The following is a 13,389-nucleotide window of genomic DNA, read 5'->3' on the forward strand; positions in this document are numbered from 1 at the left end:
TATATATATAGTAAGAGTAGAAAAGGTACTAATAAAAATACCCCAAAACCTGACATATTTACAGTTACCTATAGTAATGTGCTACTTCTACCAGGGCCAAAAAGGTGTCCTCTGGTCATCTTTTAACCACTAAGGCTGTGCTGTACTGATAACACTGATCACATAAAAAAAGTGGACCCTGATCATGATTTAGGGGAGCAAATTAATATACTGAACAAATGATCCCTTTTAATGCAGTTCTGCCTTCAGTCACATTTAGTTAAAGCCTTGAAATTTTGAAGCTGTAACCTTCTGTTGATTTGAGTTTTCCCAACTTTAAGGTTTTTAAAGGCAAGCAGGAATATGCAGAGGGGAATTTAAAATACAGATTTTTATTGTCTTTTTCTCGAGCTCCTATGCGTCTGTGTTTGTCATAGTATTTGTGCAACTGTGTGTACCTAATTAACCGCAGAAAGCTCCTGATCCATAAAAAAACACGACTTCTGTGTTAACAGCAGCAAAGGATTGTCCTTGGCAGGGTATAAAAGGCTGACACTTCCTTTGTGAACTGACAGAGAACAGTGTTGCGTAACCTCTTAACATACATCAGTGTCTGACAAATTGATTTTTAGACAAAAACGTGTTTGCACATAAAATGCACACTATGCCGCTGTGGCTTTGTACTGATCCACAGGATTTATGTCGCATCAGTGTTAACACTGTGCTGGGTGTATGTGCATATGGATATTTGTGAGTGTGTACTCTGTGTATTTGTAACTTTGTCATGTGTTCTTGAGTCTTGATCTATATATTTGCATTTTTGTCTATATTCTGCAACAAAAACTTAGGGAGAAAAACAGCAAGATTGTGTGTGCATTTCTATGGAATACCCTTTGCGGAGCCAAAAAAACGCCTGAGTCTAAACACACATGCCCTCCTGCTGCCCCAGAAAAAAACAAAACACAGCAAAAAAAGAGGAAAAAAAAGAAAAAAAGCTTTTCTTTGCATAGTGGATTTATTCAAGCTCCTTTTACTTCCCTTTGATCCTTCAATCTGTATGTCTCTTTTACTGTCTTCTTAATAACTTTCTCTTTCTCTCTCTGCACCTATCTCAGCTCTTCCTGAAAGCTATTGAAAAATGATCCTCACTAGCGTCATTGAGGCTCCTGCTACTATTATCCGTTTTGAAAAGCCTGAATGGCATTGAAATGTATTTAAATGTGGGAATCTTACTTTTGAAGTAATATGATTTTTATCCATTTATTATAGATTGAAGTTCAGCTGCCTTTAGAAGTCACCTAGAAAAAAGAACTCTTGGACTCATTAGAAATTAAAGTGTTAAAATGATAATGTATGACTAGAGGAAAATTATTAAAAGGGTATTTTAACATTCAGTCTTGCAGCGATTGATATGTACTATTTGTTGTCTGCTTGGCCAGGTTGGTTCAAGCGTACATTTCACATTGTTTTCCTGTCTTGCAACAGAGGCTGCTTGGTTTGTACTTTAAATTTATGGTTGATAGAAGACATCAAAAGTATGTGGATTTCTTTAAGTTAAGTTAGGGTATTACAGACTGAAAATAATGAAAACACTGCCATTTTAAATATATTTAAAACTATCTTAGAAAGTTAGTAAAATGATGGAAGTCTTCTGACCACTATGCTTACAATGTATAAATACATTGAGGTTATTATTATTGCATATTGTCTGGTTTATTTCCATTTTTAACATCTGTATTTCCTATTCCTCTCTCTTTCCTCTTTTTTTCTCTTCTACACTCTGCCTTGTTACCTTGGATAATGATGTTGATGATAATAACCTAAATTGTTATGCTTAGGATGATGTGCAACCAACACCTAGACTGCTGCTATATGATGACTACAGATGACATTTATGCAGGAAGAGATAAAACTTTATAAAATCCAGGAAACCTTTTTTTTTTTTTCATTTCTTAGACCTTAAAAATATGTAAGTTCTGCTATTTATTTTTTCACTGGATGAAATCTATTTTTTTTTCTATATTTTGTGTATTAATTGTAGCGGATTTTTCTTTGAGTAATGATCAAAGTTTCATTTTACATCCCTTGATTTTCGAACTGTAGTAAGAACAGATGGTTCCATAAAACACTAATGTCATAGCATGAAGATGTATGACAGCAAATTTGTGCCATTGCACAAATCGCTCAAGCATTTGTTTGCATTCTGCTTCATCATGCCTTGATGTTCATTGGCAAATGGCACAGAAACCTCTGTACCAACTGCATGAACTGCAGAAAAGAAGCTCAAATATATTAAAGTTGGATTACTGCTATAGAATAAAAGTTGTATTTTTCTACAACTGTCTACTTTGGTGAGTTTTTTTAGGGCAGAAACAACTCAAAAATGGGTGTTTATGACAGTGATTTTACGACAGGCATAAAAACTGTCTACACAGATGTATCTGAAACTCATGTCCTTAAGAAATGAGGGTGGGGGTTTGACCTTTGTGGTGGAATAAAGGTGCTTATGCCAAATACTGACTTTTAAGCTTTTAAGCGACTTTTTTATTAAAAATTGTACAGAATTGGTTTTGGCTTGTATATGTTTATCTTCGGACATTTCAATAAATCACTGCACCCATTTGCAATCTTCCTAGCAAACTATAAAGAAATGGGGGAGGCTTTTGGAGAGCACTGTGAGAAATGAAAAAATAGAAACAGTGAAAAAGAACGGAGAAACTCCACAATCAAAAGAAAGAGCGGAAAGTGGAAGCAGAACATTTGGAGAAAAACGCGAACACTGGCGAGAGGAGGTGTGGCAAGAAGAGGATGAGCTAGGAGCTGACTGATAACTATAATCACATAAAACAAACTTTCCTGTAAAATCCTTTGCATGTGCAGAATGTGTGAGACTGTGTGAAGTGGTTCACTTATGCAAAGACAAGCTATACACAGACGTCACACTTTGGCAGTGGCTTGAGCCAACCTTCTTGGCAAAGAATGTGTCAATCTGGCCAACAGAAGGGAAGAGAGGGAGGAAATGAAGAGAAAAAAACAGAAAGAAGGTACAGGAAAATGGTTTTGCAATTTCATTCTGTCCTTGTGTAAATGATGTGATTGTGTGTGGACACATTTCTCCTAGCGTGTGAGTACGAGGGGACTCAAGTTCATTTCAAGATCAAGCACAAAAAATAAGACATGCATTTTTTCTGCTTCATGTATCAGTGCAATTAGCAATAAATTGCGTATTGCAAACATTAGTACATCAGATTTATGCCTTGAGAAAGGAAACTCATAGAAATCCAAATTCTTACCTATAGAAGTTGTGGCTGGAACTGGCTCTTTGGACACTGCAAAGATATTCACAGTCATAAATGAAAAAAAAGTGTTCAGTTATGAAGAGGAATTCAATGTAAAATTAAAAGACAGATAGACAGATAGTGTGTGAGGATGTGTGTGTACCTGAGTAGTAGGAATTCAGCAGGGATTTGCTCTGCAGCATCTTGCTTCCTTGCACTGAGAAGGAGCAGGGAGACGGAGAAGCTGGGAAGGAGACAGAAAGGTGAAAAAAAGGTGAAAAAAAGTATTCAAAACAATAAAAACGGAGGAAGGTGAAAAAGGAGGATGCGAGAGAGAAAGAAGGAGGTTAGGGTGGACAAGGAGAAGTAAATGTAGACAGGAAAGAGAAAAAAAATATATAAAATGAAAAGTTGTACAGTGAAAGTTTTAAATGAAACAAGCATAAGAGTAAGAAAGTGAAACATGCAACATGAGAAAGAGAAGAGGTACAGGAATCAGGAGGTTGAAAAATAAGAGGGTCAGGAGTGATAAGAAAAGAAAAGGAAAAACAAAATATCATAGGACATGAAATAAAAAAAAAACACCTACATAAAGACAGATCAGTATGCTATATTCAGCAGTTCAGGGGGCAACTCAATAAAACTAATGGCACCATTATAGTTAACAATATTGAATTTTGAGGATAACAGGGCTTATATTCCAATAATTGTGCACTAAAATCTGGTGTAAAAACGAAACCGAAAAAGACCAATGGATAGGAAGATCACAATTTGTTTTAGAAAACACAATATAAGCATTCTGTAGGATTTATAATACCATACCAATGATATGTCAGTTTTGATTAAAAAAACATTTTTAAAGAGGTCATTGATGAGAAGTCAGGCAAATTGTAAACACAGTACTTGCATGTGCTAATTTGACCCTTCCTGCCTTAGGTGCCACCCTTTTTGTAGAGCTGACTCTAATCAGCAATTAAGAGAGTACTTAAGGTGAGAGATAAAGGTCTAGAGCAGGGGTGGGAAGCTCCAGGCCTCAAGGGCCAGTGTCCTGCAGATTTTAGATATCAACCTGGTCAACACACCTGAATCAACCGATTAGTTCATTACCAGGTCTCTGAGGAACTTCAACAGATGCTGAGGACATCATTAGCCATATAAATCAGCAGTGTTGGATCAAGGACACATCTAAAACCTGCGGGACACCGGCCCTTGAGGCCTTGAGTTTCCCCACCCCTGGTCTAGATCCTTGTTGGTTTTACAGATTGTGAACAGTATCTGTGGTGGCTGTGTATTCCTGCTCCAGGAGATAAGCGGGAGTCAGTGCCTGTCCTCAGGAAGGAGAGAATGTTCCTTTGCTGTGTCAAATAACTGTCAATATTGATTGTATTGTACCTGTCTTATGCATGAGGGGGCGTTCTAATACCCTGATTTCATAAAACTATTGTGATGTGGTTTTTGAGGTGAGATCTGATGCTGTCTGCGTACGGTGTCCATCTCCCACGCGTGTGATCATTAAAATCATCGTTTGACTCAACCCGGCCGGACCAGTGTTGTTATTGTGGTTTTTCCTCTTGTATCCATCCCCAATATTTGAATCCATAACAGTTGAAAGCAGTGTGTTTTGGTCATTTAGCTTTTTGCCTTTCTATTCAGTTTAGTGAACAACTCCTGGGTTTTGTTTTTTCTTCTTCTGTTTTTTAAAGGTGACAGCCGCTTCTCCGTCTCTTTTAGTTTAATTAGTAATAGAAATTAATAAAAGCCTTTAATTTAACAATTTTGCCTCCCTGTCTCATTTTTTTTCAACCTGGACATGTTTTGTTACTTTCACACATCCCTTGGAAAGTAACAATATTATTCATGTAATTTGTCACTTATTAGTTGACAATTACAGATGTCTCCTAGAAATACACAGAAATATGAACGGTGAGCTCTGGACACACAGTTTAACTCCAAATGAGAGTGACAGATCTGTCTCAGTATACCCTTAAATCCAGTGCATAACAGCCCAGTGCCAAATGAGAGTGACAGATCTGTCTCAGTATACCCTTAAATCCAGTGCATAACAGCCCAGTGCCAAACATTTTATGCCTTTATGTGAGATGCCAGCAGCACTGACAAAACTTCAGTATTTAATGCCCTTGAAATGATAAATTGGCTGAAAGTAGGACTCCCGAACAAAACAAGAACCATGAGCATTTGTTGAAGTGACTTAAGCTTGCATCTATCGTCACTTTTATGGTTATCGGAGATACAGATGGAACAAAAGCATTACAGAGTACTTTTTTAGTTTACTGAGTTTTAGTTTACTGAAATTCTGTAACATTCTGTCTCATCAAGGTGGTTAGTCAAAATTGCTATTGCCAGTTCAAACTGGCCACCATGGAAATAAGGTCAATGAACCAAAGCTGAAAGTAATTTAGGAGATATGTCATTGGTAATAAATGTGACTGATGGACTTGGTTTATTAAACAGTGACTAAAAGCTATAAGTCCTTGCACATACACTTTACCTCTCACATATACACATAGCTCTAGGGGTCTATAAATAAATGATATCTGGGATACAGAGGCCCACATATAAACAAATACAATAAGACAAAACCTAAGGGGAGTGCTGGGAAACTGACAGTTTCATATTATATGCTACCTAGCCTGTTCAATAATCCACATTATATGACAGAGCTAACCTACACATATTTATCTCTTAAGACCTGTATGCATATGGATGCACATGTTTACGCCCACTCAAAGGTAATTGTTCTTTGTCTGTAGCAACTTGGCTCATTTACATGTTAGCATAGACATCCCTTATGAATGTGTTTGTTTTTTACTATCTGTGAATTTTGATGGTCTAAAATGAAAAGGTTCCTTTTATGTTCACTGAGCAGATCATAAGATAATGTGCATTTGTTTTCCATCTTTTCCTCTCTCACGCCGTTTTTTTTTTTTTAAATCTCTACTTTGTTGCAGTTTCTCTGACTTTGATTTGGTTTCCCACATACATTCCATTTGTATTGTTTACTTAAGCATATAGTCGTTATATATTATATTTGTAATTAGTGCTAGTGTCAGATTCCATCCATCTTCCAGGGGGCTGGAGTGAGTAGAGCGAGAGGCAGGGTCTGGGCTCACACAAAGAGACAGACAAACATTCACACTCACATACACACCTAGAGGATATTTAGAATCACCTGAGCCCACTAATGGCATGTCTTTGGACTATGGAAGAAACCTGGGATAGCAAACCTACAGAGACACGAGAAGAACTCCACAAAGTTTTTTAAACACAACAACAACAACAAAAAACCCCTCTGCTGTCATTTTGCGGTTTCAAATGGGTAAGGTGGTTTCAGGAATCGTCTCTTGCTTTAGGAATATTGCTGATAACCAGATTACTATGTAATAATGAAAGTCCTTGTGAAACACCAAGAACAGATTCTATAACCAATGTGTGATATTCTCTCTTCCCAAATAAAAAAGAATACACACACACCACCACCAAACATCCATTCACCCGTCCCGCCTAATTGTTATTCAAACTATGATACTCTGTTTGTGTAACGTTTTCTGATACAATGGCCCAAATTCTCTACTGCTGATTATTTAAGTTTCGTCTTCTCTCTCCATTGTCCTCTTTCCTCTGCCTATTCCCTAGTCTCTTCCCTCTGCTCTCCTCTCCTAATACCCCCACACAACATATTTTCTCCTCTTCTATGATAAAATCCCTCACGTCTCATGTGTACCGGCACTGTATGCTAATGTGCCGGAGAAAGAAGCTCAACTTTAATACAGTGAGGAGTGTACCTGCATACAAAAAGAAATCTGCTTTGGCAGCAATGTCCTGTGAAGTAAACTGGTGACTGGGTGAAAACACAATAACACAAAAAGGTTATTTGCCCTGTGAGGGTCCATTTCCGCAAATATTATTGGGTCCCCTATCTTGTGTCAGCATTTTTCTCTGTCTCATTAAGACTGAGCTTGAATTGGTGACTATGGTGTGTGTGTGTGTTTGTGTGTGTTTGTTTCCAATTTCTTTATTTCTTTTTCAAATATTCACAAGACACTGTAAGCACACAACAAAAAAGAGAATGAGTCATATTTTTATACGTGTAACCTTGACAAAGTTTTGTACCATTTTTCCAAAGCTCACAATGGGCAAAGTCAAGTCTCTTTTACATATCCAAATATTCATTTCACATTTACTGAAAAATTGCATAAAGAAATTCAGTTTCAATGCTGAACGTTTGTTTGGCTACAGGGAAGGTCTAGTAAGTTCTCAAGAAGCACAGGATGTCAAGCGTCTGTCTTATACATTCAAAAAACATAAACATATTTATAGACCTGGGGTAGTTGTTTCTAATTGAAGAAAGGGAATTACAGTTTGGTCCATAAGTTTTTGTTTAATAATAAATTTCTTTGTATTTATTGACTCTGTGCAATGACTGCCAGATAGACATCACCAAATGCTATTTCTGCCTTTGAGATACTCCGATTGGTCTTTAGTGCATCCACCATCAGATGCTGCTTTTTTATGGGTCTTTTTTGCCTTCAGTTTCCAGGCCACTCAGTATCCCATTTCTCTTCCTTGAGAAAATCTTTGGTTGTATTTGCATTATGGTTTAGGTCATTATCTGTTTACACTGAGGTGCTCTCCGATCGCTTTTTCAGCATCTGGCTGAATCTGAGCAGAGTATAGCCATGTACATAGACTTTAGAATTCATCGTGCTACTTTCATCACCAGTTAGATTATCAATGAATACTAATAACACGGTTCCAGTGACACCCATACATGCCACAGCATGCCTCCACCCACCAGATATTGTGCTATGCATTGGGTTGGTATGATTCCACTCTGTTATTGGGTTTTTCACTCTAATGATGGGCTTCTTCATTTGCATCAACATCTCTTTGGACATTATACTGAAACAGCTACTAAATGCAAGTTAAAAAGTTGGAATCAACTGTAAAAGTTTTTTTTTTTAATATATTTTTCTCTTTCTCTTATATATTATATATCTTAACTTGTTATAAAGTAATGAGGGAACAAGCCTCACCTGGCCATAAAAACATTTAAGTCAATTGTCAAATTACTTTTGAGCCTTTGAAAAAGTGAGACTGTGTACGAATGGCTGCAATTCTTAAACAATTAATCCAAAGCATGTGTTTAATCCCTTGAATTAAAGCTGTCCTTCAATGAACAATGAATTGTTTTAAGGTGTCAGTGAACTGGCAAAATTACAAAAAAATCATTGTCATTGTCCAAAGACTTGTGGACTTATGGCTGATAAAACATTAAATGTCAAGATGAAAGTTAGCTCCTTTTTCTATATGTTGCAAATGCAAAAACTAATTGCAACTAATTGCTAATTTTACAGTATATATAGGTCCTACGCTCCAGATAAAAGTGGTCTGCTTTAAGTATTTTCAGTACAAAAACATTACAAAAACATTATTTTACGTCAAAACTGCAGCACGGACAGTTAGAAAAAGAGTGCAGGCAATTACGTCCAGCATTAGTCCCTCTTCACCATCCCTGGCTTTCAGTGGTCAAGCACTCCCAAAAGGCCAGCATGACATTTTCAAGTGAAAATGCCCTCCTGAGAGGTCTTGTCTAATTACATCAGAATCACACACAGTTTTACAAAAAGCTGGGACTACTCCCCAACAAATCAAGGCCTAGTTGAAATGTGTGGAATATGCTGTGAAAGAGGATATGCACACTTATATTGTACTTGTATAAAGCACCACATAAAGAGAAAAAATAGAGAGCTCAGCTGAAAATTGTTAAAACAGCACTAAGTACGATGGAGGCTAGTGAAGCAGCACAACACACTATGGGTGAAAGACGGCCATATGGAGAGTTTTATTATAAAAATGAAATGTCCACTATTTGAATAAATGAATGTGACAAAATGATTAATGGTACAGAGTCCTAGCATATGCATATTTTAGGGAGTGACAAGGGGAAAAGAAAGTTGAAAGTTAACTTTCAGAGAAACAGCAAATTATTTCAATCTGTGGGGTTTTTGTTATTTTTTCTTAACACTTTCCAGAAAGAATACAATGTGGAAAGGACAATGTACTATTATATTTTCTTGTAAAAAAAAAAAAAAAATCATTATGGTGCCATTTACAGCCAATATCTTCTGGATGCACCTTAGGGCTAGACCTGCAGAGCATTTTGACTTACTGAACCCATTGAGGTCCTGGTTGGAGGTGGAAAAGGGGTCATCTTTGTGTAAGGTGCTGACTTTAGTGGTGCTCTTATCAGCTGTGGTGACTGGACCCATCTCCCTCTGCTGAGTGGAGCTGCTAGCAGTTTCCTTCTGCTTTTTTGCCAACTTTCTACAGAGGTTCAAAAACATAAAAACAAGGATACACAAAGATGAATTATTCACATACAGAAATGCATGCAATTCCTTACATCCACATGCAGCGCTTAAACACAAAGGCACATATGCAAAGAAATATTCTTTACGGAACAACAATACTCTTTGGAAGATGAGTTATGGTGAGAACACTAAGAAAAGAGAACATTTTCTTTATTATATGCAGTGACTTGAAACAAAAGATAACAAATGGCAATATAAGAATGAACAGTGAGTTCTGTGCGCAATAGTGTAGGCAGAGACACATTTCACAGCAAATATTATATGAAACATATATTTTACTTTTTACTTTATGTCAAAATGACAAGGAATATGATTTTGATGATGTATAATGAGTAGTTAAACCCAATCAGGAAGTAAACATGTGCATTTGCATCATCTTTTTAAAAGGTGTGTTTTACCAACAATAAAAAAAAGTTTCTCCATATCATCATTCTAAGGGGCTGTTTCCTGTTGAAAAATGAGCAAACTGCATAAAAAAGTATTTTTTAAAAATGGCCTATGTATGTATAGAAAAGCATTAGAAATTACAGGGTAAGCTGTTATTTTGTCCCCTCTTATATTACTACAGCAAGGGGGAAAATACAGGTGATATGATTCAATATGGAGAGGCTGACATTCAGTACTTCCAGAACATGTGGGGCTTCTAAACTGACTATATATAATGGTAAGGGTAGTTATGCAGTGACTGCTGATGAGATGCCCCTTGAGTGTGAATGTATCCTTTGATATTTTTTCCACTTATCTGCCACAACGCCCATCTGTTGGCCATTTTGCATAGACTATTTTGAGTTTTGCCTGAACCTTCAGTTTTAGGTCCGCTGAGAGACCAGATGGTAGAAGAGACAGAAAACCATTACAATCTGACATTGTCCAATAGATTCACCAGAACTAACGGAAATATCAAGACAAAGCATACTTTTACTATCATATTCTATACAAGGAGGACGGCGCGATAATATAGTGGTTAGTACTGTAACCTCAAAGCAAGAAGGTTTCTGGTTTGAACCCAAGCTTGGACCTTGTTGTGTGGAGTTTGTTGTGTGGGTTTCCTCCTGTTATGCCGGCTTACTGCCACAGTCCAAAAACTGCTTAAATTCATAGAATAAAGCACTATATAAAATTTAATACAAAATTAAATACAGAATTAAATACAAAATTTTCTTGATGACTTATAAATCACAGAACGGTCAGGCTCCAGAATATCTGTCTGACTTACTGCAGTCTTATATGCACCCTAGAACTCTAAGATCAAGTGACCTCTTGCTCTTGGCCACTTCTAAGTTGAGGCTGGTTCACAGAGGTGACCGGGCATTTGTGGTTGTGGCACTGAAAATGTGGAATTATTTACCTCTCCAGATTAGCAAGGCCCCAACTGTCAGTCTTTTCAAATCCCATCTTAAAACACATTTTCACTCATTAGCTTTCAACATCGCATGAGAGTTACCTATCTATCCACTTGGTCACCTGTTACCAGATATTTGTTATTGATGTTATTTGTTACTGTGTAATTGTTTTTATCATCTTTGTACAGTACTTTGGCCAACATTTTGTTGTTATTAAATTTGCTATATAAATAAAGTAAAAGTAAAGGATATAACTGTACGGTTAAATGCGGCTTATTGCCTAAATGTTTTGACTAGTCAGTAAGACAAGAAAAGTGATATGAATGCCAGTCCATTACGTTTATCTTCTAAACCTGTTCTCAAAAAATGACCGACAAACACAGAAGTGATAATTAACGTGCTACTTTTAAATATCAGTGTGACATATTGTCCTCTAGATACAGAACAATTCGACAGTGTGACTTAAATAAGCTTTGCAGTTTGACTCATCTCTATATGAGGAAACTCTGGGCTTGGACATCAACCTTGACTAGACAGATGTGTCCAAATCCTGACCACTCGCCAGACTTTGTGTGTCATTAGGGGCCCACAAGGCTTGTCAAATTTTAAAGCGTGAAAAAGGCTAAAAACATGTAGTCTCATTTTGCCTGGATTTAAAAGACAAGAGCTTCAGAATAATTGAATACCAAAAGCTACAGAACATTAAATTATAAAATCAGAAAATATGTATTTCGCAGTATATGTTACATTTTGCAAGCATTTGCCTTTAAATGCCCATGAACAATCGGTTCACATGAAGTAAAACAATAATACCGTTATTTAAACAAAAAACAAACAAGTGCATTTTGTTGATGTTAAATGCTCATTGTGCATTTCAATTAATGCACTGTATATTACTGGAAGTACTTATAATTAAAATTGAATAACTAAATGGTACATGGGTCAATCTGTATAAACTGAGAACAGTCTATTCATGGGAGAGTAGCCAGGTCTTCATTACCTGCTTGATTTGGATGATAATAGAACTTGGATGCCAATAGGCTCAGCAGAATAGCAGCCCTTTAATGTAGAAGTATACCTTTTTATATTCTTTTGATATAAAAAATAACTTTGTGGATGCGCTTTAAACCACCATTTAATGGAATTTACTTTGAAATCATAGGCCCAAGTGATCTACTAAGGGAAACCTGTAAATTGTCTACACTCGTAAAAGAACCATTTAATCTTGCAAAAACACTTACAGAGTGTGATATTTATTAAACTACTCACGTCAGATACTTACTGAAGAAGCTGCTACATGAGGTGTTCACCTGCAGTCAGGAGTCATATCCAAGGACACTTTGCCATGAAGAGGGACCAGGGATCATACACCCCACCCTGTAATTACTGGACGACCAAGTCTACCACCTGAACCACAGACTTACCACACTGTTTGATTTTAGATCCTAAAAAGGACACTTTTTTTTTTTAGCATATTCTTTTTTCCAATAGTGTCTTAAAAAGACAGCAGAGATGACTCCATGCCATGTCATTGCTTCCGCCATGGCTGTCAGATGATATTGTATGCTTCAGATCATGAGCCATTACTTTCCCTCTTCATACATTTCCCCTCATATATTTCTCAGTGTTTTCTAATTGGCACCTTAGTTTGCAAATGATCAACAAACCCTATCATTAATATGTATTTCAAAATAGAGTAAATATAAATACATTTTGCAGATTTGTCCTATAAAATTCGTCATACTTCTTTCTCTGAGTTTTTGAGGAGAAAAACCTCCTCCAGAATCCACCAACACAACTTTTTGCTTACTTTAAGTATCTGACATCTAGTCACGAATGGTATACAGTGGGCTGTGTACAAGAAATGGTTATAATAGTTCGATGTGTATGTGTGTTGTTGTTTCTATGAGTAAACACTTGATCTCCTTGATATCTGTGTATGCACTGCTGGTGCTGGACATTCAGTGTTTTTGGCTGTGTCTAAGTGTTACATGTGTCTGTTGTATTGGACTGTTGGTGTACACTGGGCAGTGAGTGGGTGTGTTCCTAAGTGACTTATCACGAATCCGCCTAATACGCCTGCTTACACGTGTCTCTGGAAAACCTGCAGTGTCTTGCACAGTCACTCTAAAAGGCAAATAGAGAAAACACAATGTCACTCATACCTATATTGAATAATCGTGAGTGAAAAAAAAAAAAAAAAAAAAAGAATAAACATGAGTCTCTTAACACTCACTTGCTACAGGATTGTTTCACTACTATATGTTGTTAGTGAGACATGAAATTAAAACTATGTACTCCACAAAAAAGTCAATAAACATCCAAAGGACACACTGAATCTGTTTCTTGGCTAAACAGCATCTAGAAAACATGAATTTAAAAATAAAATGTTGTGTG

General features: G+C 36.7%; 1 protein-coding gene across 13 annotated transcripts in view; it reads right to left on the minus strand.

The window, feature by feature from the left end:
• Positions 1–13,389, minus strand: part of ptprt (protein tyrosine phosphatase receptor type T) — a 300,616-nt gene that overhangs the window by 62,153 nt on the left and 225,074 nt on the right. For all 13 annotated transcript variants that reach the window (XM_005947695.3, XM_014329337.2, XM_042214263.1 and 10 more), the window contains 3 exons: positions 9,448–9,602; positions 3,421–3,501; positions 3,273–3,308 (listed from right to left, as the gene is read on the minus strand). In XM_005947695.3, the coding sequence (XP_005947757.1) occupies positions 3,273–3,308; positions 3,421–3,501; positions 9,448–9,602 (272 nt within the window). The remainder of the gene's footprint in view (positions 1–3,272; positions 3,309–3,420; positions 3,502–9,447; positions 9,603–13,389) is intronic.

The sequence above is a fragment of the Haplochromis burtoni genome, unplaced genomic scaffold, assembly GCF_018398535.1.
Source record: "Haplochromis burtoni strain Fernald_Lab_line unplaced genomic scaffold, NCSU_Asbu1 Contig_540, whole genome shotgun sequence".
Taxonomy (NCBI): domain Eukaryota; kingdom Metazoa; phylum Chordata; class Actinopteri; order Cichliformes; family Cichlidae; genus Haplochromis; species Haplochromis burtoni.